The 25,174-nt window shown below is 53.1% G+C and overlaps 1 protein-coding gene across 4 annotated transcripts in view; it reads right to left on the minus strand.

Moving 5' to 3' along the window:
- RIMS3 (regulating synaptic membrane exocytosis 3) overlaps nt 1–24,679 on the minus strand; it is a 40,413-nt gene extending 15,734 nt beyond the window's left edge. The window contains exons 1-5 of one of the 4 annotated variants that reach the window (XM_082686561.1): nt 24,553–24,636; nt 22,171–22,289; nt 20,539–20,587; nt 8,180–8,355; nt 3,209–3,456 (exon numbers count right to left, since the gene is read on the minus strand). In XM_082686561.1, coding sequence (XP_082542687.1) covers nt 3,209–3,425 — 217 coding nt within the window. In that variant the 5' untranslated portion in view covers nt 3,426–3,456; nt 8,180–8,355; nt 20,539–20,587; nt 22,171–22,289; nt 24,553–24,636. Of the gene's footprint in view, nt 1–3,208; nt 3,457–8,179; nt 8,356–20,538; nt 20,588–22,118; nt 22,136–22,170; nt 22,290–24,552 lie in introns of those variants that run through there. The other 3 variants (XM_082686562.1, XM_082686560.1, XM_082686563.1) reach the window with 3 other exon arrangements.
- Between the last annotated feature and the right edge of the window lie 495 nt (nt 24,680–25,174).

The raw sequence follows: 25,174 nt of genomic DNA on the forward strand, positions 1-25,174 counted from the left end.
GACTCCAGGAACCATCCCATCTGTCCCACCACATATAAGGGAGAGGCAGAGCCTTCAGCAGCTCTCTCCATGGCATCTCTGGACCAGTCCTAAGCCCTCTCCCCCACAGAGCCCAAAGCCCAGGTGGGAAGGGCTGCTGTCCCTGGTACTGAAAAGAAGAGCTCCTTTTGACCAAAGGCTAGAATGGTCCAACCTAAGGCCCGGCTAGAACCCACTGATATTCTGGGACACCAGAGCTCTGACCCTACTCTCATCATTGCTCCCACAGCTCAGAGAATGTTAGATCTAGAAAGAAACCGGGAGATGGTCTTTATGGTTCCATTTTAACAGAAGAGGAAATTGAGACCCAGTGGGAATGTGAGTTTCCCAAGGTCCTAAGGGTACTTACAGAGCCAGGACTAAACTCTAAAGTTCCAGGGTGATTTTCTGAGTTAAATGTGAGGAATAAACTGGAAGGGGCAGGCGTGAGGCAGGAGAACTAGCTGAGGTAATAGTCCAGGCTAAGTATCACAGGGCTTGAACTAGGACTGAGGCTTTGAAACAAAGAGGAGGAGATGGGTGGGGCCATAGCCCAGACAATATAGACAGACCAGGAGGAGGGAAGCCCCTAGAGGGGCAGACCTAGAGCTCAGAAGATTGTGTCCGGACTTCACACAGCCCGGCCCTGCAGGGATCTTAGCAAAAAACTGAGCCATCCCATCTGGGGATAGCAGGAACACCCCGCTAGGATCTTTTTCCGGAACAGAATTTCCCAGCCCAGTGCCCATGGTGAGTCAGCCCATCCATGCCCATGGGGCCAGACTCTCCTACTCAGGATGGGGGTCCAAGCTGAGACACTGGAAACCTCAAGGCTGGGGAGAGGAGCATGCTACAAGCAAGGGAAGCTAGAGAAGTCACTTTTTACTTGGTCCTACTGTGTGATCATGGCCAATAATAACACTGACAATTTACCAAGTATCTACTATGTGCCAGGCATGAGGCTGAGTACCTTTGCTTATCCTATCTCATCCAATTTCCTGGACAACTCTGCAAGGCAAGTGTCATTGTCCTTATTCCACAGTCAAGGAAGCAGACTCAGAGAAGTGAAATAACACGCCTGAGTCACCCAGCTAGCAAATGACAGGGTGTGGCTCAAAAAGCTAACTTGAAGTTGTTCTCTAGGAAAGTGCCTCTCCTCTCCAGGCTCACATGCTTCATCAATAAAATGAGCATATTGGACTAGATGATCCGAAGGGGCCCTCCCTACTCTCACAACCGGAGATTGGGTGATCCAAAGAGACTCGGTTAAAAGTGCATCTGGGGGGCGCCTGGGTGGCTCAGTGGGTTAAGCCGCTGCCTTCGGCTCAGGTCATGATCTCAGGGTCCTGGGATCGAGTCCCGCATCGGGCTCTCTGCTCAGCAGGGAGCCTGCTTCTCCTCTCTCTCTGCCTGCCTCTCTGCCTACTTGTAATCTCTCTCTGTCAAATAAATAAATAAATCTTTAAAAAAAAAAAAAGTGCATCTGGGCCATTCATCTGACTCTAGCACCAGGCCTTCAGCTGTACCCTTGCATACTACAGACACAAGTGATCCTGAAGCCCTGTCATCATTCATCTCCCTTTGAGACTTGAGGTCTTCTTGGTGTCTACTCCAATCCCTGCCTGCTGACTGTGGACTCAGGGTAGGTGGACAGCCCCAGGCCGACCATTGGAATATCTCCCAGTTACTCAGGCCCCAGCCCTGGTTTTGGAAGACTGTCTGTCCAGATCACTTAGGCATGAAGAAGCCTTTGGTTCTGAAGCTGAATCAAGTGGATTCAGCTGGAGATCAGTAGGGCTAGGTCTCCTGAAGCTGCATTCCTGGGGCCCAATACCTCCTCAAATTAATCTTAATCCCTTAAACTTAATCCCACTGCTTGGTCTGTTACCAACCCAACTCCTGAATCTCTATCTCCTTGACTCCCTGGTGCCGGGCCTAAATTGCATACTTATAGAGGCTATGCCCATCCTGGGGTCCTGATAACCTCCAGCCCCCTCCCCATCCAGAATTTCCCTGTGCCAGAAACCGCATGGCAGCTCGATTGCTGGAAAAGACCATCCCACGTGCTCCTGCAAAGGGCTTTGTAAAAATCTATTTTAAGGCCTGGAAAAGTCTCCCACCCTCAGCCCCAACCGAAGTCTTGACGAGCATTCTCTCTGGATCCTCCAGGGCCCCCGCCCCCTCACCGCCCCCATCCAGCTGCCCTATTTGAAGGTTTCCTGGGGAAGTTGTTACTCTGAACAAAACAAGCAGGAAGAGATTTTAAAACAAAACCAGCTGGTGTCTGGGCTGATGCTTCAAAGTGAGGAGGTCTTGGGGTGGGGGGGGCTGGCTCCTCTGTGACGTGGGGTTCGGCATGACTGTGTGTGTGACAAAGTGGGTCGCCCACTGGTCTGAGCAGAACTGGCATTCCAAAACTAAGTGTTTAAGAAAATACATTTTCCCAGATACAGCTGGTAAGGGGTGTGTGACTCTGGACTCACGAGATATGTGAGAGTAGGAGGGCAACGTGCTTCTGTGGCCACGGGCCATTGTGTGTGCGCGCATGTGTCACTATGCTTCTGGCATCCGGGTCTCTGCATTAGTACTGGGAGGGCTCTGCCTGTGGGATTCACACAACTGGCTTTATCGTGACCACAAACAGTATGAATGGCTGTGATACGCTCTCCTGGCAGCAGGGGTGGCTCACCCCATGTGACCACGCACAGCATGCATGTCTCTCTGGGGACTTGGAATGCAGAGGCATAACTAACTACATTCGCGTGCCTGTTGGCACTTGGGAGACTCCGAGAACACAGGGGAGACCGAATCCTGCAGACGTGCGTCTGTGAAGGTGCGTCCCTTGGCACAGGGCCAGGAATACAAGGGCCGGTTCATAAAGAATGGATGAGGAGTACGTCAGTCTAGGCATGGGGGGCAGCAGGTGTAGAGTTCAGGAGCACAAACCCAGAACCCCAGCTGCTGGGCTCTGAATTCACTAGCTATGTAGTTTGGGGCATCTTCCTGCCCCTTCTCTGTGCTTCGTGGAGTGGGCGGGGATTCCCCGAGGCAGTACAGGGACCGGACCCAGAACAGCACGTTGTATATGGTACGTGCTATAGAAGTACTTGTGGGTGTGAGGACCCTCCCTGGGTGCCCCATCATTGCAAGGTGCCCCCAACCCAGCCTCCCGTGTCCTGCACCCGCTCACCAGACTGGGGCAGCTGCAGCGTGCTCTTGCTCCATTGGGTCAGGCCCACGATGGCCACCATCTTGGCCCCAAGGCTGCTGCGCCGCTTCTTGGCTGTGGTGGTCCCAGGCCCACCCCCAGCTTGCTGGGAGCTGCAGATCTCACCACTGATGCTGGAGCTCCGAACCACGTTCCTGGAGGCCGCGGCCGAGGCCGGACCTGGCTCCCCGTTAAACATGGTCCGAGGGGTGGTGAGGCCTCAGGCAACCCTGTGAGGGAGGGCAGGAGAGAAAGGGGTCCCACATCAGGCCCCCAAGCCACTCTGCTGGAGCCCACTGCTTCCTAGCTGTGTGACTTTGGGTCAGTCACTTGGCCTCTCTGAGCTCGTAAGGATTAAATGAATAAATAAAGGCGGAGTACACCCAGGGTCCAGCTCATTAAATGGTACCATTCTCAGGAACACATGGCGGTCCTGGCAAGTGACCTGCTTTGGCAGTAAAGGCAGAGGCTGCAGAGTCATTCGGCCCACTCTTGAATTCCTAAGGCCTCCACACACTAGCTGTGTGATCTTGTGACCAAGCACCTTGGGGTTTCAGTGAACACCTCAGCAAAACAGGAAATACAAGCACTTACCTCACAGGGTTGTTGTAAGGATTAAATTAGAGTGTGTGAAGGCGCCTAGAACAGTGTCCGGCGTGGAGTAAATATTTAGGAGGTGTGATTACTTTCACAGCCAATAATAAGAACAGGGAGAGCAACAGTGGCCCCAGGCTGGGGAGACAATGGGAGGGGACCTCCTGCTAAAGGGGACAGCACAGAGAAGTATAAAGGAGCAGGCACGAGTCATCCTTAAGCACACGGCAGAGTGGCAGCCACTGGAGGTGTTTTAACCCGAATCCCAGAGTCTTTCTTATGCATTTTAAAAATAAACTGAACTCGTACTGCACATACAATTTTACATCCTGGTATTTTTCATTTAACCTCTGATCATGAGCATCTCCCAATGTCATTAGCATGTTGTAATATACGGCACACGTGTTTTAATACCACCAGAATAGTCCATTGTGTGGTGGTAGCATAATTGACTTAACTATTTCAATGCAGTGACCTCTTATGTCAGGCCTGACTTCTTCCCTTCTCCCCGGCCTTTTAAACAACACCGCAACAAATCTCTTTCTACACTGCTTTGATCTGCTTCTTTCCTGAGGATTGATTCCCAGAAACAGAGTGACTAGGCTGGGTGTAGAGACTGCTGGGAGCCTCCCCAGTGCCCACTCTCCCTTCCTGCTTCCTGGCAGACTTGCTTTTGTCAGGTACCACCCATCCCATTTTGGAGGCAGATCCTGACTAGAACTAGTCACTCAGTGAACGGCGCTCACTTGGGTAACTAGTACTGGTCCTGAGGGCAGGCCTGTGACTCAGCTGGCCGGATCTGACTTAAGGGGAAGATTTGGATTCCATGCTTATGGGAAAGGTGGGGTCTCCCTCCCTGCTTCTTCCCTCAAGACCCTTCGCCCTAGAGAGGACCCAGTCCCAAGAGGAAGCCAGTGTCACTGAGGACCCAGAGCAAAGGAAAGGACCTCGGGCCACCCTGGAGCCAGCCTTTCTCTGGTCTGGCCAGTTATGGGAGATACTATGCTTACGCCAGTTTGAATCAGTGTTCTCTGTCCACCCAAAAGCAACCCCCATCTGATACCGAGGATATAAACATTTCTTTGATTCTTAGAAAATATTGCCAAATTCCTTTCCAAAGCTGCCTTCAACAAATATTTAAGCCCCTAAAACTCCAAGGTCTAGGCCGAGTGCCAAGGATAGGACAGTGAGCCAGGCCAACATGGTCCTGCCCTCCCTGAGCCACCAGTCCAGGAGAAGAGACAGACAGTAAGTCACTGATTAGGTAATTAAATATTAAATCTGAGGGAAGACAGAGGGCACTGGGAGCCACTCTGGGGGAGCGAGGGAGTGGGGCAGCAGGCGTCTATGGCTCGGTTTTGTACAGAGATGGGATCTCCAGCTGTCTGGCCTCTACAGCTTGGCCAAAACTCCAATGCAGCAGGGAGTGTGCTCCGCTCAGAGTACTCAAAAAGAGGCTGCTCCGGCAGGCTCTGCCTCCAGCTCTTCCCAGCTCTGTCCCGGGCTACAGAGCTCTTCCCAGGGCAGCTCCCCACCCCCGGCTGAAGGTCATTCTGCTTGACCCTCTGCCCTCAGGCCTGTCACCCTGAGGGAATCTGACTTTTCAAAAGGACAGAGCGGAAGGGGGTGTGTGAGAATGAGGGAGAAGGGAAGGGGCCACCCTAGAGGATTCTGTCCTCAGATAGCTATAAATGGTGGCCGCTTGCCTCCTGGTCAGCGCGGCGCCTGCCAACCAGGCAAATTGGGGCTGACAGTGGGGATGAGTCAAAGCTGTGTTCTCCCTCCTTTGTGGTTGTCTGGGCCGTTTTTGCTCACCCTGTGATACGGACAGAGTCCCGGATTATATTTCTCCAGCCATCCCCCATTAACCTTGCAGCTAATGGAAAGTCCCCCTGGACTTGGGCCTATGATGATCTCTTCTCTTTAGTTTCCAATTCTAGTGCCAGTTTGTGTGTTTCTTTGGGTATCTGCATGGTCTCTTGGTGGATAGTGGGAGAAGCCTAATTTACTCTTTAAAGAATTTCTGTTAGGTGTGTGGTAGTCTCCATGTCACAGGTGAGAAACTAGAGTCTCTGAGAAGTCAAGGCCTTGCCCATCCTACTCAGCTAAGAAATGGCAACATCTGGACTCGAACCCGGGTCTCCCTTTCCCACAAATGTGCAGACACAGGGACACCTGGGTGGCTCAGTCGGTTAAGCATCCTACTCTGGGTTTTGCCTCAGGTCATGATCTCAGGGTGGCGGGATGGAGCCCCCTGTCCTCGGGCTCCACAGCAGGGAGTCTCTCTCTGCCTCTGCCCCTCCCCCCACTCGTGCTCTCTCTCAAAATAAATAAACAAAATCTTCAAAAAAAAAAAAATAAAAGATGCAGGCACGCTCAGCAGCTCCTGTTCCTTCCAGCCAGAGCTCACCCAAAGATGTGGGCCCATCCCTCCCCTTCAGCCTTTGCCCTGGGTCTCTGACTCTTTGAAAACACTGGAAAAAAAAAAATCTCTGATGAGGAAAAACCTCTGTGGCCCAGGTTTTCACAGCCGGCTTGAGCAGTAATGTGAGGGCCAGGAGAAACCCCACCCAGAGCACAGCTGTAAGAACACCAACAGCACAGAGCAAGAGCTCCCCAGGCACAGCCTACAGGAAGCTCGAGTACCACTCCCAGGGGCTGAGAAGGGAGGAAGGTATGGGACAAAATTCCTGACCCCGCCAACCCAGGGGCTCATGTTGCCTCATGAATAATGAATGACATTGACAAGCAGATGGTTTGACATCCAGGACTCGGCTCCATCCGGAGTCTTCTCATCTTTAACCATCCAGGGATCACCCAGGGGGCCTGGAGAGCTCATGAATGCTTCAGAGCCCTGCCACACGGGCCACCCTCCACGGGACAAGAGGAGCCAAACCCGAAGCACAGGACCCAAGGTCTTGGGACCTGACCCCTGGGTTGGGCGGCCTGGGAAAAATAAGAATGAGGAAGTGGGATTAGAATGTATACAGACTCCTGTCACTTTCTCTGGGCGTTGGTGTCCTCATCTGTGTGTAAAATGAAGTGATTGCCTTAGGTGATCTCTAGAAGCCCTTTTAACTAGAGAGCAGAGCCTGTGGACACACACACTGCATTGGCAGGTTCAGAACTGGGGCTCCAGGTGCTTCTCTGACAGCTGGTCTAGCTCAAGAGAAGTGAGACAAAGTGACAGAGCCGGCCACCCAGTCCCTATGAGGAGGAGGGGGGCCTCCTCCCAGGGACACTACAGGGCATCCTGGTAGTTCTTTTTTTTTTTTTTTCTTTTTTTTAAGATGTTATTTATTTATTTGGCAGACAGAGATCACAAGTAGGCAGAGAGGCAGGCAGAGAGAGAGAGGAGGAAGCAGGCTCCCTGTGGGGCAGGATCGATGCAGGGCTCGATCCCAGAACCTTGAGATCATGACCTGAGCCAAAGGCAGAGAGGCTTTAACCCACTGAGCCACCCAGGCACCCCATATCCTGGTAGTTCTGACAGATTGCTAAATGAACTCCATCCTTCAACAATCTTCAACAAGTCTTCAACAATCCCTGCCTCTGAGCATGACTGTCCCTTTCCCAGCCAAGTTCATGGCTCCCCAATGAAGGGAGCCCTCCCTCACCAGCTCACTCCAGCTCTCTCTGCTGCCTCCCACCTACTGTCACAGCAGCATCTACTACTGTGGCTCGGATTTCCCATCCAGGGGTAAGGACTACTGTTCCCACTCCTGAGGGAGCTCCATGCCAGCTGAGACCTTCCAAGATCCTCAAGGAAGGCATCTAGTGTTTTCTTTCCAGCTGTGGGTATGTGGCCTTCACCCTGGAGTCTCAAGTCCCAAGGGTGCTCCAAACCATCTCTTAAATCCTAACAATAGGGGTCTCATGGCTCTGCCAGGCTACCTGGGCCCCTTGGTCCCTTTGACCATGTGTCTAACCAGCTCATAAGCCTTTCCCAAGAGCCAGTGAGGCCATCCAAAAGCTCAAGACAAACCCAGCTACCCACCCTTTCAACAGGAGGGAGCAAGGAATCTGTCACAAGGGGACGGATGGGTAGGTCCACCCACAACAATCACTAATCCAGATCTTTCCCATCCAGGCCAGATTTAACCTCAGGATCTCTCTCAACCGACTGGTGATAACTGGCTTCTGGCTCGTGATTTGAAATAGAATCGCCATCCCTATTCCAGCTTGAGTCTTTCATCTTGTGGAGTAGGACCTCAAGGCCCAGGATGGGAAAGAGACACACCCAGGGTCACACAGAATGCTGGTGACAAAACCAGAGCTCCAACTGGAGTCTCCTAACTCCTAGGTCCCACGTCACCAGGGAGGTGCTTCCTCTCCACTTGGAAGAAAAGCCAAACTCACCGAATTGATGAGTCTGAGCACAGGGCTCCACATCACAGGGGGCTGTGCCCCATCCAGTAGCACAGCCCTAGGGCATTTACACGAGGCTGCAGTTAACTTCCGCCCAGACACCAGTTTTCAGGAAGGTGGTGAAGGCAGTCACAGTAGCTCCCACGAGGAGGTGATGTGGTAAGAGTCTGGAAGGAAAGAGGGAAGTTTAGAGGAAGGGCTAGCAAAAACAGCTATCCGTAAGAGCTTCCAGTAATTGGTGGCATAAAAAGACAGACTTTGGAGATAGCTCTGTGATGTTGAGCTAATCATTTAAACTCTCTGATTCTGTTTCCTACTCTGTAAAACCATCCCAACTCCTGGGTCCCCTAACCTGCCTTTTGGCACTTTCATGTCAGACTACTGTTGCTGAAGCCCCACCCACAACTTTAAAACTTCACAGATGAGAGACACTTGGAGGTCCAAATGCTGAGGAGCTCAACACCCTACTCCTCATTCCTCAGTCTTCCCCCTGACTGATAGGGTTTGCGTCTTTCCCCAGACTCTGACATGCGAAGTGTGGTTGGAGGGGGGGGCTCCTGGCTCCACCCCCAGCCATGTCACCCTGAGCAAGTCATTCTGCTTCTCTGAACTTCCATCTCTTCTTCTTCTTTTTAAAAAATTTTTTTTCTTCTTCTTTTTTTAAAGATAGAGAGGGAGAGGGAGAGGGAGAGAGAGAATGTGCATGCAAGGGAGCAGGAGCAGGGAGAGAGGCAGAGGGGGAAGCAGGCTCCACGCAGAGCAGGGATGTGCAACTCAATCCCAGGATCCTGGGATCATGACCTGAGCTGAAGGCAGACAAAAGCTTAACCGACTTGCTACCAGGCGTCCCCCATCTCCTCTTCTATGTGATGAGTCTACTTGCCACCTGGACCCAGACCCACTCTCCAGGCTGGACTGGGTGTCAGATGTGTATAATGAGGAGCAAGAAAACACTGATCAAAAACACAGGCTTTAGGGGTGCCTGGGTGGCTCAGGTCATGATCTCAGGGTCCTAAGATCGAGCCCTGTGTTGGACTCTCTGCTCAGCAGGGGGTCTGCTTCTCCCTCTGTCTTGCTCTGGCTCTCACTCTGGTTCAAGTAAATCAATAAAATCTTTAAACACACACACACACATACACACACAGGCTTTGGAGACAGACAGACTTGGTTCAAAACCTAAATCTGTCACTTACAAGCTGTAGGATGCAGGGCAATTCCTTAACAAGCCCCCCGACCCCAGCCTACTGCTCCTCATCTCTTGGCCGTGGGATAAGAATGCTTGCTTTAGGATTATTAGATGAAATGTTGCAAAATAAGGACTGGTAACAGAGCTAAATGCTCAGCTGGGCAACTATACTGTTACTACTCCTAATGGTGCCTTTGTAAACAGGGAAGGTACACAGGTGTCAACGCTTATTGGTCTGGATAGCACACCAAATGCAACCACTTCATGAAGGCTCAGAGACCAACAGGATCACCCCTCCATTCGGCCCAGGCTGCTTCTACCCAGATCCCAGGACAGCATAGGTTCTGGGTCCCTGTGCCTCTTAGCTGAGGTGGGAGCTGGCACGTGATGCTGTGCTGTTCTCTGTCAGCATCTCAGCTCCCAGGCCCCCACTGGATGCTGGGTCTGGCATTGGAGACCCCTGACTCAATTTGGACCCAGCACCAGGGCTGCCCACCATATTTTCCATCCCAATCTATGCCCCTGTCAGAGGCCAGTGTCTGCCTCCACAGAAGGGTGGAGGGGTTCTCTTTTTTCCTAGCCTCTCCTTCCCCTCGCTCAGGAAAAGATGGGCAGGTGACAGGACAGGCACGTGATGGGAGAGGTAGATTGGGCTGAGGGAGCACACCCAGCTTGCACAGGGAGCATCATACCAGCTCCCCTCCTGATTCTGTGACCTTTGTCTCCCCCAAGCCGGACTCCCACACACAATGCTATACACACACACAGGGAGAGATAGAAGGCACTCGATTTCAGATGTGTAATCACACACCCTACAGACCCAGACAGATGATATACACTTAAAGACATAATCACATGTGTCCACAGAGAAGCACACGCACCCCCGAGACAAAGGTACACAGAAGCCGCCACACTGACGCCACAGGCTTTTGCGGACTCACATATGTGTAGACACCCATGCACACTCACACACACAGCCCTCCTTGGCCCCTGCCCAGCCCAAAGAGGTGGGAAGAGCCCAACCCTCAGTGGGCAGGGAAGTGGGAAGTGTCTTACCTGGGTCTTGGGTGTCTGTGGCTGAGGCACGCATACCGGCTCTGGGCAGGCGCTTGTGTGAGCTTGAACACACACACACTCATCCCCGCTCCAGCCCCCAGTACCACTCTCCTGGCCCCCATCCCTGCAGGTCGGACAAAAGAGCTCCTCGGTGAGGTTTGTGGTGAGGAGATGAGAAGGCTGGCAGGGAGCAGCTGCTGTCACCATGGCTACGGGGCTGACCCACTTCTCCTCCACCCAGCCTGGCCCACCCAGCCAAGGGAGGACAAGCAGCTTTGGACAGGGAAGCCCTCCCCATCACACACGGTAAAGAGGTGGCCCTCTGAGGGTGTGGTAAGGGATGGGGTGAGCACCAGACTAGTTCCTGCATAGAAAGGCGATAGCCAGACATTCTTTGAGGGGAGCAAGGTACTCAGAAGATGACCCCCACTAAACCTAGCACGTGGCCTCCCTCGGCATCTGCACCTCTGGTCTCAGGGACCCTCCACGGGCCACGCTTGCCCTGGACACATTCTCAGACACAGGCCTCATGGCAGGGCAGAGGTGGGGTGGGCAGACCCAAATCTGTGTTCCCAACTCCAAGGACTCAAAACACTGAAGGGCAAGAGAGACCCAGAGCTGGTTGAACCCTGTGTCCTGCTCAGACCAAGGTTGCGGAGGGCAGGGCTTGTCCTCCCTGCTTGGACTAGGGGCTGCTGGAGGCAGGGCCATGCCTTCATTCCTCAGCCTGGGCTGCCATGGGTCCTCTCTCAGCCACGGTGCTCCTGAGGACATGGCCTTGTGTCTTTCCCTCAGAACTGGAGATAGAGAGGAACCACACAGCCTTCGGACGGCTCAGTTTTGTGAGATCAGTCACAAAGCAGAATGAATCGCTCCTGCACGACAGCTTCCCATAGCTCCCCATTTCCTTCAGGATAAAGTAAAAACCCCTCATGCGGAGGCCCGTAAGCCCAGTGGCCCAGCTCATCCCCTCTTCTTGCCCCTCATCTGTGTTTCAGCTGCACTTGCCTCGTTCCTGTTCTTCAAAAGTGCTCTGTGTCTCTCATCTGCCTGGAATGCTCTTCTCTAGCCTTCCTACCCTGCATTTGTCTGCGTACCCCCTTTGCCTGGCTGATCCCTACTCTTTGCTCAGTCCCAGATGCAATGTCATTTTTCCAAGAATCTTCTCAGCCAAAGTGAGTCTCCCTGTCCTGCTCTCCCAGACTCTGCACTGGCCCTGCCTATTATGTGAACTGTGTCCACCCCACCAAACCACCCCCCCCCCTTCAAAAAAAGATATGTTGAGGTAGAAACCCCAGTACTGTAGAATATGACCTTGTCTAGAAGAAGGTCATTGCAGATGTGATCAGTGAAGTTGAAGTCATGTTGGCGTAGGTTGGGCCCTAATCCAAGATGACTGGTGTCTTTAAAAGAATACAGCTATGTGAAGACAGAGACACACATTCTCCCATGGGAGAATGCCATGGGACGACGGAGGCAGAGTCTGGAGTGAGGAGCAACAGATTAAAGAATGCCGGGGATTAGCAGCTGTCACCAGAAGTGAGGCGAGAGCCATGGAAGAGCATCTCCCTCAGAAGGAACCGATCCTGCCAACACCTTGACCTTGGACCTTTAGCCTCCAGAACTATGAGAGAATTAAGTTTCTGTTGTTTTAGGCAAGCCAGTTTGTGGTACTTTGTTATAGCTGCCTTAGGAAACTCATATGTTGCTATTCCTAATTTGTTCAGTGCCTGTCTTCCCACACCCCAGCCCCTGGTGTGAGCTACCTAAAAATAGACACCATGTCTTCTTCACCAGGAAACTCTAGGGCCTGGCATAGGTGTGGCCCACAGTAGGGCTCTGTAAAAATGTGCTGAATGAATGAATCATGATCTCAAACAAATATTAAATTAACAGTATTTGCAGTTGGATAGTAGAATTGTGAGTCACTTTATTTTCTTCATATGACATACTGTGTTTTTCTAAGTTCCCACTTGAGAGACTATATTGATGTTATCATAAAGAAAAACTAAAATACTTATTTTTCTTTTCAAAACATACGTTAAAACAAGTCATTTCCACAAATATGTGTTTTATGAAGAGGAAGAAGTTCTGCTATCTGCTTGATAACTACTTTTTCATTGACTAAGTGATTCCTCCTTGTCTTGCTAGAGCGTTTTCTGGAGTCAGATCCCCAGAGCTTGTGCTCTGGGGGTCTTGGGAGGAATAGATTCCCGGTGGGAGGGGTCCAGGCAAAGTACGCATGCTTCTCAACCCTCACAGCTCACAGCTCATGGGATCCAGCCAGATGTGGCACCTGTCACCTGGTGGGGGCTGCCAGACTTGGCACTTGTGAACACCACCAGCCTAGCTGAAGGACATTCCCAAACAGAAGCAAAATCCTACCCTTCATGAGTGTACCCTCAAACTTGAATATTCACACAAATCACTTGGGGATCTTGTTGAAATGCAGACCTCAATCCCATACATCCCATGGGGAACCTGAAAGTCTGCATTTCTAACAAGGTCTAAGGTGATAACCCACGTTGCTGGTCTATGGGCCACCCAAGGCACTGAAAGTTAAAGATTAAATATTCTGGTTATTCTGCAAGAGTGAAAGCTCCAGGATAGGGAGACCAGAAATGGCACACTGGGAAGTGCACTGCAGAGTATCTCAAAAGACAGGTGGGATTTGGAGAGACAGAGTTGGCAGGAAGGAGGTGGGAACTACCTGGGAAGGTCCAGAGAGAAAGTGCTATGTTTGTAGGATGGTGAATAGAGAGCAGTGCAGCTGGAACAGGATGTAAATACAATTGTGGGAGGGAGGGCTAGAAAGGTGGGCTGGGAACAGCCAATGAAGGGCTCTGAATGCAGGGCTTCTTAAGAAGCTTGGCTTTAATCCCATAGGGAGTGAAATCTGACATGACTTAGATGTCGGTTTTACAGAGATCAATCTGACACTGAGTGCAGACTCAGAAGAAGGTCTGACAGAAGGAAGAAGAGTCAAAAGGCAGATAAGAAGGCTACACTGCTTCAGATAATGCAGACGGGAAAAGAAAAGGGGTGCCCAGGAGTCATGCGACGGCTTGGGGGTTGCCTAGATGGGACACTGTTGGGAAGAGGAAAAAAAAAAAACAGAATCCAAAGTGATTTACAGGAAGGGTGGAGAATGAGAAGCACTATCAGCAAAGCTTGAGGTCCCAGAGGAAAACACTGGCTTAAGGGGAAGATGAGTCCCATCTTAGTTGTGATGAGTCTGACATAATGTTGCAACTCCCACATAGAGGCACTGGGCAGGTAAGCAGATTCAGTGGAGCCCAGGAGAGCAATGTGAGTGGGCAGGATTTGGATGTGTACCATGAAGGGAAAAGTGAGGTGCAGAAAAGAAAGAGAATGCCCAGAGGGGAGTACAGAGTGAGCAAAGGGTGAGAGGTAATATCCAGAGCGAAGGGCAGGAGGAAAATAGAATCTACTCAAGAAGACAGAATCAGCAGGAAGGTCAGAGAAGATACTGTTGAGTATACAGACAGCCAACCTGGAGGCCCTACCGTACTGTGACATCAAAACCAAGGAAAGGCCTGTCCAACCAAGGCTGTAGGATGGCAAGGGAAGCCCAGGCTTGAAAAAGAGCACTGTTCCCATGGAAAGCAGGATTTGAATTGGTGGCAAAGAGGGCTGGATTCCCAGGAGTAGGTCTGGGCTTCAGCAGGATTCCAGCGAGCTTGGTTCCCAAGCACTTACTGCAGATCAGCCCTAGCACAGGAAGACCGATCGCTTAACCTGCAAACACACATACCTGACATGTGCGCACCCCAGAACTTACCAAACCCCCAGGGCAAAGCAGAGAAGCGGGGAAAAGAAGTCTTTGGAGCAACACCTTATGACCAGGAAGCACATAATTTATCATCCAACTACGACTCTTGAGAGTGAGCAGAGACGACACCAACAATCACACCACAGGTGTACATTAAAACAGTCCCAGGTAAACCCAGCCCTGTCGTTGCCCTCCTCCTGGGGGATACTGATCCCCTCCAAAATGTCCATTTGCTCCCGTTCCCCCTTTCTAGATGGGGTGGCGGAATTGAGCCACAGGCGGTAGAACAGGCAACCTCATACTCCGAGGCAGTCCCCGACCCTTCCCCCCAACCCCGCCCCCCCAGGATGTTGGTGGATAGGGAGATCGGCTCCCCCCTCTCGGCAGCACCATGGACAGCGACCGACCCAGCTCTCTCCGCATCCCCTGGCCCCTGCCTCAGTAGCGGTGAGGCTCGATCAATATTTCATACGGGAAGGGGCTCGGGTTACCAGCCCCGCGCCTAGCTGGAAGGCGCCGCCCGCTCCCACCCCTTCTCCCCCACCCGATCCTGGGAACCCTCCCCAGGAACCCAGCACACCCACCGCCCTGAGGCGCACTCCGCATTCCCGGCACACCGCTCCGCCCCCAGACCATTCCCGGGGCACAAAGACCCGCGTACACGCCACGCAGCTTCCCGGGGCCACTCAGACGCACCACGCAGCCAGACGCGCGCTGTACAAAGACCACGACTACACAAAACAACAGGCACACACCACACCCAGCAGCAAGCCGCCTAGACACACAGCACACACACAATGTCTGGCAGACGCACACCGCGTGGAGAGGAGTGCACTGCAGACCCCCTTGCACGTCACACTGACATCCTGGCATGCATGCACAAACTCACCTGCTACTCACAGAGAATCTCAGACACACATATCACACACTGTGTGTGCGCACACCCGCAGCATGCCTTCACAGAGTCCTTCAGACATATTGCCCAGAGCTACTTCACCACACACACACACACACACACACACACAAACTTTCTCTCTCTCTCTCTCTCTCTCTCACACACACACACACACACACACAAACACACACACACACAGTATGCCTTCACAGAGACCCTCACTAGGGATACAGAAGCACATGCCTCACACTACCCAGGACCCACACCCTCCTGGAGCCCAGGCCTGCCCTCCTGCTGTGGACATGGGATTGAGGAAGAGACAGGCAGGACTTCCATCCCTCCTGCCTGGCCCTGGTGTTGATTCCCGCGGATACATTCTGTGTGTACTCTGAGGCCTCTGGGGACAGGGTGGGGGTTGCGGCCCAATACCCCAGGGCAGACAGACAGTAGCTCAAAGAGGTGAGATGGGGGAAGCAGGGAAAGGGGGACCTTTGAGACCTCAAAGCCTCCCCAGCTTTGCTGTCCCCAGGCCCCCAGCTCTGGGGCCTGCAGGCCCTGGGATGGCCTTGCCCTCACCTGCAGCTCCCACAGCCTCTGTGCTCCCTGGGACTCCCACCCTCTGGGAGGCCTGAGGTTTGTGTTGTGCATGGGAACCAAGAGAACTGAGGAGTCTGCAGCTCCTGCTTCCCCCAGGCATACCCAAGTGCTGCCTCAGAAATGAAGGGACATGCTATCCCCATCTAGACACTCCAGCTCCAAGAGCCTCCCTCTCCAGTAGGGGAGGGACAGGTAGCACAAATTCTCCTGTCTACAGAATAATTATGGCAGGATTTTCTGAAAGAAACCCAAGACAGGGCATGAGGTAAGGAGAGGGAAGCAAGCTGGCAGAGTGGGAAGAGACCCCAGATTTTCCAGGCAGGTGGAAGGGAGCTTCAAGATTACTTAGGCCAAGGGGCGCCTGGGTGGCTCAGTGGGTTAAGCTGCTGCCTTTGGCTCAGGTCATGATCTTAGGGTTCTGGGATCGAGTCCCGCATTGGGCTCTCTGCTCAGCAGGGAGCCTGCTTCCTCCTCTCTCTCTGCCTGCCTCTCTGCCTACTTGTAATCTCTCTCTGTCGAATAAATAAATAAAATCTTAAAAAAAAAAAAGATTACTTAGGCCAATAGGCCAGGTCTCTGACGTCCCCATAGCACTTCCCAATTTTGCATTATGCATATGACATTGTGTGCCCCCTCAACAATTTCTGCCAAATCTCCATACTCTTGTACAGTTCCTTAACTATGGTCTTATAATTGACACTTTTAACTTCCATGCATTTACTGTAAATAGAAACTTTGTGTTACTACTATAAATGCAAAGGCTATTATTGCTTTCAATAAGTAGAAAATAATGGTAAAATAAATACAGTAAAAGCAAACTGTATTATTAAATTTTAGCTACAAGGAGTTGCCAGTCAAGACCTCTTTGTTAAAAAGCGAAGGGTAGCAGTGTTGGAAAGTTGTTAAAGACACACTGGCACTTTCTCCCTGGGACAACCTTGGACTTGACGGAGTTGAAAGGGAACTGACTTTCTCACTACGTGAGCCAGTGCTATATAATGACAGGTCCATGACCCACTGAAAGTCACCTCAGGTCCTGCTGAAAGTGCTTCTTCTCACTGTGGGAAGCTCTAGGCTTGCCCGCATCCTGTAGGAGCTTGGACACAGTGGCTACCTCGAGCCCTGGTACCACAGCCTCGGTATCACAATCCATTCTGATAATAACAATCCTTAGAAATTGCTCAATTCTCTCCCACTTACAAATTGACCCTACAGCCAGTCTAGTATGAGCTGCGCAGCAGGAATTATCATCCCCACTTCTGAATGAGAAAACAGAGGCTCTGAAAGATTTAGAGATTTGTTCTGAGTCACATAGCCGCACAAGGTAGATCCTCAACTCCCACCCCACTTTTCTACTCTCCCTGCCTCCATCTGTCCTCCATCATTGGAAGCCCTTATTCTAGGCTTATTCTAGCCCTCTTCCTGGGCACGGGGGAGTAGAGGGAGAATGGTGACCTTGCATCTGCCTATGAGGCCCTCACAATCCTGAAGGCAAATAGGCAAGTGAGTAAGTAGAGTTTTATTCTGGAGTCACACTGCTGTGGGTCCCTAGCCGAATAATGGCACCTCTCTGAACCTCAGTTTCCTTATCTGTAAAATGGGGATAGTAATAGTACCTATCTTACAGGGTGTCAGGGTTCAATGAAATAATGCTTGCACATAGAGTCTGGCACAAAGTGAGGACTGAAAAATGTTTATTATTAGGGAAGTAAAATGAATAGAATTAATTCAGGTTTAAAAAAAAAAAGGCTGCTGGGGGTGGGCAGGCATGACAGTGTTCTTCACTGAAGAGAGGAAATGAGTTCTGTCTTAGAGAACGAATATGATTTTCATAGGGAGAACTATCCTGTCTTCTCATGCCCTCCTCTTCCTTCTCTGCCCACTCCAAAAAGAAGTGAGAAAATTTAGGGTCTCATCTTCCTACCTTTCTGCTCTGGGCTTTGAGTGACAACTGGTAGGCTCTTCAGAGTCTGCACTAGGCCTTGCTGGCCCAGGAAAAGACTCCCCTTTAAGTCACAACGCCTGGGCTGTTTTCTTCAGGTCTATCCAGATGGAAGGTTGGGGGCCAGGTCCACCCCAGCACTCTAAGGATTCTAGCAGGTGTCTTATGTACTTGCTCAGACAACAAAGATGCTCCCCACCACTACCTTTCTCCAACCTGGTCAAGAGCAACGTCTGGCTGTCTGACTTGGAGAGCCTTCCCAGCAGGCTGCAGTTGATTGAACCTGGGTGGGCACCTGACCCAATCAGATCCTGAGCCAATCAGATCCTCTCATACAAGTTTGGACTTGGATCAGCCAAACCCCGGGTTCTCTGAATATGGCCCAGAAGGAAGGACACCGTTCAGCAACTGTAGGGTGCCCAGGGTCTGGTAAAGCAGAAAAAACCCAGCCTGTGGAGAAAGAAAGATAGAAGCAGCTAGCAAGGTGCAGAGAACGGCCACTTCCATTTCTCCTGACCTACAGGTCCTGCCTCCCAGAAGCTACCAATTTTTCTGCCCCTCTGTTCTCAGGAATCTCTTGTGTCCTGGTAATAAACCCTTTTTTTAAAAAAAATATTTTATTTATTTATTTGACAGACAGAGATCACAAGTAGGCAGAGAGGCAGGCAGAGAAAGAGAGAGAAGGAAGCAGGCCCCCCGTTGAGCAGAGAGCCTGATATGGGGTTCGATCCCAGGACCCTGGGATCATGACCTGAGCTGAAGGCAGAGGCTCTAACCCACTGAGCCACCCAGACACCCCTGAACTCTTCTTTATTACTGAAGCTGGCTGGAGTGGGTTTCTATATACAAGCAAAGACCTAATTAAGAAAGGGGAGAAGCTGGGAACTAGAGGCGTAAAGAGGAACAATCTTGGGAGGGAAAAAAAAAATGAGTGTGTCTGCACTGGATGAGCTCCACTAACAGAAGATAAGGATGTACATCTGTACACCTGTACAGATGTAGCCTCTGTACAGATGTGGCCAAAGAAGGGCAAATTAACACTGTCCAGGAAGGGCCGGAAGGGTCCTCAGAGGCCTCGCAGCAAAGGTGACAGCTGAGCCGGTTTGGAAAAGTGAAGGACATTTTCCAGGGAGACGAAGCAGGGGTGGGGGAGGCCTTACAGGCAGCAGGAACAGCAAGTGCAGAGGCACAGAGGCACCAAACAGCCTGACGTGTTAGAGGAACTGCCAGAAGTTCAAAATGGGCGGGGGGTGGGGGGGGGGAGCAGGGAAGATGAAGCTAGAGAGGCGTCTGTCTGGTGAAGATCACAAAGGCTTTGAATTCCATGCTAAGAAGCTGAGGCCTTTCTTGTCAGCAATAGGGAGCTATTGAAGTATTTTAAGTAGTGGGGGGTGACAGGGTCAGTTCTGTACTTTAGAAAGATGGCTCTGGGGCCATACGAAGAAAGGACTGGAGAAGGCAGGCCTGAAGGCAGGGAGGCTGGTTAAGAGGCTGCAGCAATGAGTCATCTGTTCCTTTCATCCACTGACCAGCTCACTGTGTACCTACTGTGTGCTGGGGCTAGGCAACACAGCATTCCTGACCCCACGGGGTTCACAGGCCAGCAAGAAAGAGAAACAAGGAAGAAGCAATTCAAGTACGATGAGTGTCATGAAGACCTAACGAGGTCCTATGGAGCTGGGGGCGGGGGGGGGGGGCAGTGTTTAGTTTCTGGTTTTTAGGCTTCACCGGGGAAATGATGCTGGAGCCGGTATCTCTCTGAAAGCTAAGTAGGAGTTAACAAGGCACAGGAGGAGGAGTGCATTCCGGGATGGAGGGACATGTGCGAAAGTCCTGCTGCTCAGGGAGAGGGAGAATGGTACCAGATGAGAGAAAAAGGTAGGCAAGGAGCAGATCACACAGGGCCTCGGAGACTGCGTCAGAGTCTGGCTTTGGTTCCAAGAAGACTTGGAAGGGTCTTACACAGGGAGATGATACAATCAAACGTTTATCTTTCGAAGATCGCGCTGGCTGTGGTGTGAAAAATGAAATAATGCAAGGCCAGAACAGAAACAGGAGGAGCCGACTCCAGGAGGCTGTCCATGCGGTCTAGGCTGGGAGCCGGCGGTGGCCTGGAAAGGGGCGGAGGGCAGGGAAAGAGATACAGAGAGCTAACACGACTCGCTGAGGACGGCTGTGGGATGTGGGGGTGAGGGAGAGGGAGGTGTCCAGGAGAACTTCCAGCTTTCCAGCTTGAGCAAGTGGGTGGATGGTGGCAGCAGAGACGAGCTGGAGATGCTGGAGGCAGAGCAGGTGCCGACAGGCGGAGCTGGGGACCTGGGGACCTGGGTTTGGACCCCCAGATTGTGAGACATCTGAATGTGGCCCAGGAAGCAGTTAGACCTGCAGGGCCTGAGCCCAGGAGAGACAGAGACTGCTCAGGTCCAGAGAATAATGAGATTACCCGGCAGTGGAGGAAGAGTGGGCAGTTTAAAGAGAGGATGGGGGAGGGGACCAACTGGGAGGGGGGAATCCTAGTGGCAGCAGGGCCTGGAGGCAGAGTGACCAGAAGCTCTGAACTTGAGCAATTAGAACCATGGAATCTAAAGGTTCATTCCCTCAGCCCCAGGAGGCCTCCGGCTTTGGCTCTACCTCTCTGGCCAAGCCTCCGGCCTCAGCACAGACACTTTCCCTCCCTCTCCCCCAGCACCTCTTCCTACTCTGAAGATACAGCTCAGGGAGCCCCTCCTCCTAGGGGAGACTTCCCCAAGTCCCAGCATGCACTCTGCTGTCCAACCTGGGTCTGAATCCCAGTTCTGCTACTTGAGGGCTGTGTGACTTGGGCCAAGAACTTTAACCTCACTTCTGTCATCTATATAATGGAAATAATAATCATACCTACCTCCTAGGATCTGTTGGACGGTGAGTATGTAAAGTACTTCGCGGAAAACCTAGCACACAGTAAGCACTAAATAAATGTTACTATTATTAACATGCCGCCCACCTTGGGACAGTTAGTCATGCCCTCCACCTTGTACCTCCTCCACTTGGGAACTATTTGCAGGTCTGTGTCTCTCCCTGCCTCTTCCTACCCCTACCCAATTTGTGGGGCTGCATAATATGCAGGGTCCAGTGCTAAATGAAAATGTAGGACCCTTGTTCAAAATGAGGAATTTCAAGATGGTGACAGCAGAACACTAAACGGAGCCTGAGGTCCTGCTAACACAGGGCTCCTGCAGCCTTAGACTGGGGACACCAGCCCTGTCCCCGCCCCCACCCAGCCCCGCAGGCCTGGCCTGGAGGAGGTGTCAGCACCAGGCGACAGAGCAGAAATGCCAACAGACATCAAGATAGGGTTTTGTAATTTTCATCTGGAATTTCATTTTGTCCTTCCCGTAGAAATAAGACCAACTCCGTTTTACAGTTGACGACACTGAGGTCTAGAGATGGGGTGGGCCTTGCCAGAAGTCACCCGCCTTGAGAGCTACAGAGCTGGGATGTGAACATAGGCCAGCCTGGTACCAAACCGCTGCCTTTTGCCCTCTGGCTCCCTGGGGAGGTAGGGAGAATCTGGACCCAAGGGGTGAACTTTGTCAACAAGGCCCAGAGAGAGGGAGCTGGAGGGACCGGGCCCCGCCCTCCTGGGGCAAACCACATAAACAACCAGCTCCCAGGGCGCCAGAGCTGCTACCCAGGGAAGGGGGCGTGAAAGGGCAAAAGGTCACTCCCAAGAAGGCTCTGCCAGGGCCATAGACCCAAGCCCCTGCTCTCTTGAAATGAAACACTGCCTTCTCGGCTTAAAGCTCTTTAGGGGCTGCCTTTGGCCTCAGGAGAACTCCTAAGCCTTTAGTACCCTACTGACCAGGAAGGTCTGGCCTCTGCCACTGCATATTCTCTACCCTCTCTCCTCCACTGCTGCCCTCCACCCGCCCCAGCCCCTTCCAACATCACCCAGGCCTGAGCACACACTGCTCCCTCTCTTAATCCCTGCTTCTTTGCCTCCTCAACTCTAGGCTCCCTGAATCCTTCCTTTCAACACAGTGACACTGGTGTCATTAGCAGTCCTGGGCCATCCCAGGCTAGAATGGGGCTGGAATGCAGGCTCCATGGAGCCAGGGCCATGTGGCTCACAGAGCTTGGTGCATCCGGGCATCTGAAGGCATCCCCCTTGCAACAGAGGCAGGAGGGTCCTGCACTCCCTCTCCCCTTCTCTCCATTCCCCCCTCATCCTCTTTTTCTTGTTCAGGTGCCTTGAGCCCAAGGTGGGAGAAGCCCAAACTTGCAAAGGGAAGAGATGGGGGGGGGGGTACATCCAGTCACTGCATCTAATCCCCCAGTACCTTCTTGATGGGGGTGGAGCAGTAGGAGTGTAAATTATGCCTGTTTTCCAGAGGAGTCTGAAACCAGTTGCCTGAAGTGGCACCAGAGCCTGGAAGTGGGGAATTCAGGATTTGAACCCAGGTCTGTCTGATGCTCACATACCTGGTGTCCTCTCTGCCCCTGAACTTCCGGCCAGGGAGCAATCGTTTCTCACCTGTGCCTTCAGTTCACACACACCCAGAGCAGCTCAGCTCCTCTGTCAGGTCAGCAAAATCCTAGTGCAGAAGGCAGCCCCGTGGTCAGTGAGAGGCCCGTGTAGAAAGCATCCCTCCCCTGCATCAACAAAATGCCAGCGTAGGAGAAATACAGACCATCACCCCCCAAGCCCTGGTCAGCCAAACACTAAGGGGAGACACCCCCACAGTCAGCAAAGTGCTGCACCCCAAGTCAGCAAAAAGCCAGTGCAAGAGACACTTCCACACCCCTCTCTGCCCAGGGCCCAAGATGTGGGCTGGGGTACGTGGAGTCCTCCAAGGTAGAGCTCTTGGGGTGCGGTAGGGGGAAGCAATGGGGCTAGGGCTGCTGCTGCCTGGGGGAGGAGGCTGCAGCTGGGGAGCCAGCAGACTCGGGTGAGAGTTCTCACATGGCACTAATGAAATCAACCACCAGCCTGCCCCCCCTTCCCCAGGGACCCTCCAGGCTCCAGCTGATGCAATGCCCAGGCCAGATAATTGTTTTCTTCCCTCCTTAAAGGGCCAGCTGCTGTGGCAGCTGTGGATGTCACCCAGACCCCTGAGAGACCCCACAGAGCTTAGCACCTGGTTAGGGATAGGGGGAGCCCAGAAAGTAGCAGCTTGGCCCCAGGCTCTGCAGAGGAAAATCCAATTAATGTCCGAGACCAGAAATGTCTGAGCAAGGAGGGAGGGAGACAGGAGAGTTAAGGCAGAGACTGTGCCAGGCCCACAACCACATGCCCCCAGGGAAGGGAACCTGGTCCCTGGCTGTGTCCTCAGCACCTGGCTTCTGCCTGCCTGTCCTGTCAAGTCCTTGGCAGGGGGGCTGCTGGTGAGTTCAGCAGTGCCAGGCGCTGTGCAAAGCAGCTCAGATCCACCATTTCAATCACTCCTCCCCGCAGAATTGGAAGGTGGGTCTATTTTACTGAAGGAGGCTCCTAGAGGGGAAGTGGTTCCCTCAATAGAACACACCCAGAAAGTGGCAGAGCCTGGGTTTGAAGTCAAGTTTGCCTGACTCTGGGCTTCATTCCCTGCAGAGCGTTGAGTAGGTGTTGAACCCCAGGGCTGGGGTCCCTAAGCCTGGCAGCCCCAGTGCTGAGGGCAGGAGGGGGTTCTGTGGGCCCTAAACAGGTTCAGAAGGGCACAGTGCTAGGTTTAAGCACAGATTTCATGGTCCCCTTCCCCAATTCCAGCCCCCACACCCCCAACCAGAGAATGTCCCATTAGGCTGCTAGCATGCCCCCAGGGACAGTTGGCAGCTGCCTGATTACAGACTAATTGGTGGCTGGCAGCAACTGGGGGTGGGGGGCAGGGGCTGGCTAGTTAACCCCTTGATAACCAGGCCTAGCCCAGAAGGGCCCTCTCCCTGCCACTTCAGGCCCCAAACCCAAGGACCCTAGACTTAAAAAGGCATCATAGGCAGAGGACAGGACCAAAGGGGCATCAGTCTTCCTCTCCACACCTAGACAAGACCCTTGGGGCTAGGGTTGGACACCGACATTCACCCAGGCTCCCCAGACCCAAAGAGGCAGTGCCAGCCAGCACCCCTTGTTCTCTGGCCTTGGATATGGCATTGCCTACTCCATTCAAGACCACAGGAGCTATGGGCTTTCCCTGGGTTTATAGGCCCAGGATACTGGTCTTGGTTGTCCAGAGAAGGTGATGTGGGCATGGGCCCAGGCAGCATGGAGGTCAGCCAGTAAAGCTACACTCCCCCTGAATGAAAGGGTGTCCAGGTTCCCCAGTAAGAGTCCTGCCAAGCCTGCATGAACCCTGGACTCCCCACCGTGGATTGACCAGTTGCCTTTCCCAGCTTCCTAAAAGCCCCCTCTGCCAACCCTAGGACTAGAGTGAGTACTTTTATTTCATGGCTCCCCTTTTATTTCATGGGCTTGGCAGGGGGGTGTCCTCTGGGCATCACAATGGTGTTTCATTGGGAGGAAAGAGTGCCTGCTTCTCAACCAGGGCACAGGCAGGAGGGAGAAAGCAGGCTGCCTTCCAGCTCCCTTTCCAGGAGAGATTTTAAGCACTTTCCAAAAATGCCATGTGAGGCAATGCTGTTGAAGACCAGGGCCCCAGGTGCTCTGAGAATCAGCAAAGAACTCAAGACTCTGGTGTCCCCTACCCCATTTTCCAGGCTTCCTCAAACACCCCACGTTCCCCTCTCATACATTAGCCCCCAACCCTGAGCCATCATATAACACTCTGCTCATCCTCTGAGCCCCTACCCCCCCCCCAACCCTGCACGCTCACATCCCTACGTGGCGCCTCACGGCCGGAACCCCCTCCCCCCGGTGGTCCCCCAGACCTCCGCAGCCCCCTCCCCACGTCCACTCCCAGGCGAGCGAGGCCTACTGACTTACCCGGAGGTGGGGCCAGGGTCCAGACAGGGAGGGGTCTCTGCTGGGCGAGGCGGCTCCACAAGGCGGGGCAGGTGCTGCCCCGGGACCCCGCCCCGCGGACCCGGCGGTGGGCGCGGCCCGGTCCCAGGCGGGCGGCGGACTCCGAGGGGGTAGGGGCGCGGGGCGGGGAGGGGCGGCGAAAGAGGCTCACGGGGGCATCGCCCGCCACCGGGCCGGGCAGCTCCGCTCCGCCCGGCTGCGCTGCCGGCTCCGCAGCCGCCACGGTTCTCAGCCGCCGCCGGGTGCAAAGCCCAAGCCCCAGCCGGCGGGAGGCGAAGAGGGAGGCGGGGCCTGGTGGGGGCGGGGCCTCGGCCAGGCAGGTGGGGCCACTGGAGGGGCGGGGCCACTGGGGGTAGGGCCTCTGGTGGTGGGCGGACCTAGGAGAATGGGGAGAGTCTGGGTTTGCCTGGTTGTAGGGGGACCCAGGCTAACAAGACCCTACCTGAGGTTTCTGGCTTGGAAACGTGGAAGCGTGGGAGGGTTGGGGTCTAGAAAACGCCTCAAGCCTCTCCACGTCCCTAGGACATTCTTGCCTCATGGCTGCTTCCCCCTCCGCTACCATTTTTATCTGTACTTTTTCATC

This window comes from Mustela nivalis (genome assembly GCF_964662115.1).
Source record: "Mustela nivalis genome assembly, chromosome: 10".
Lineage (NCBI taxonomy): Eukaryota > Metazoa > Chordata > Mammalia > Carnivora > Mustelidae > Mustela > Mustela nivalis.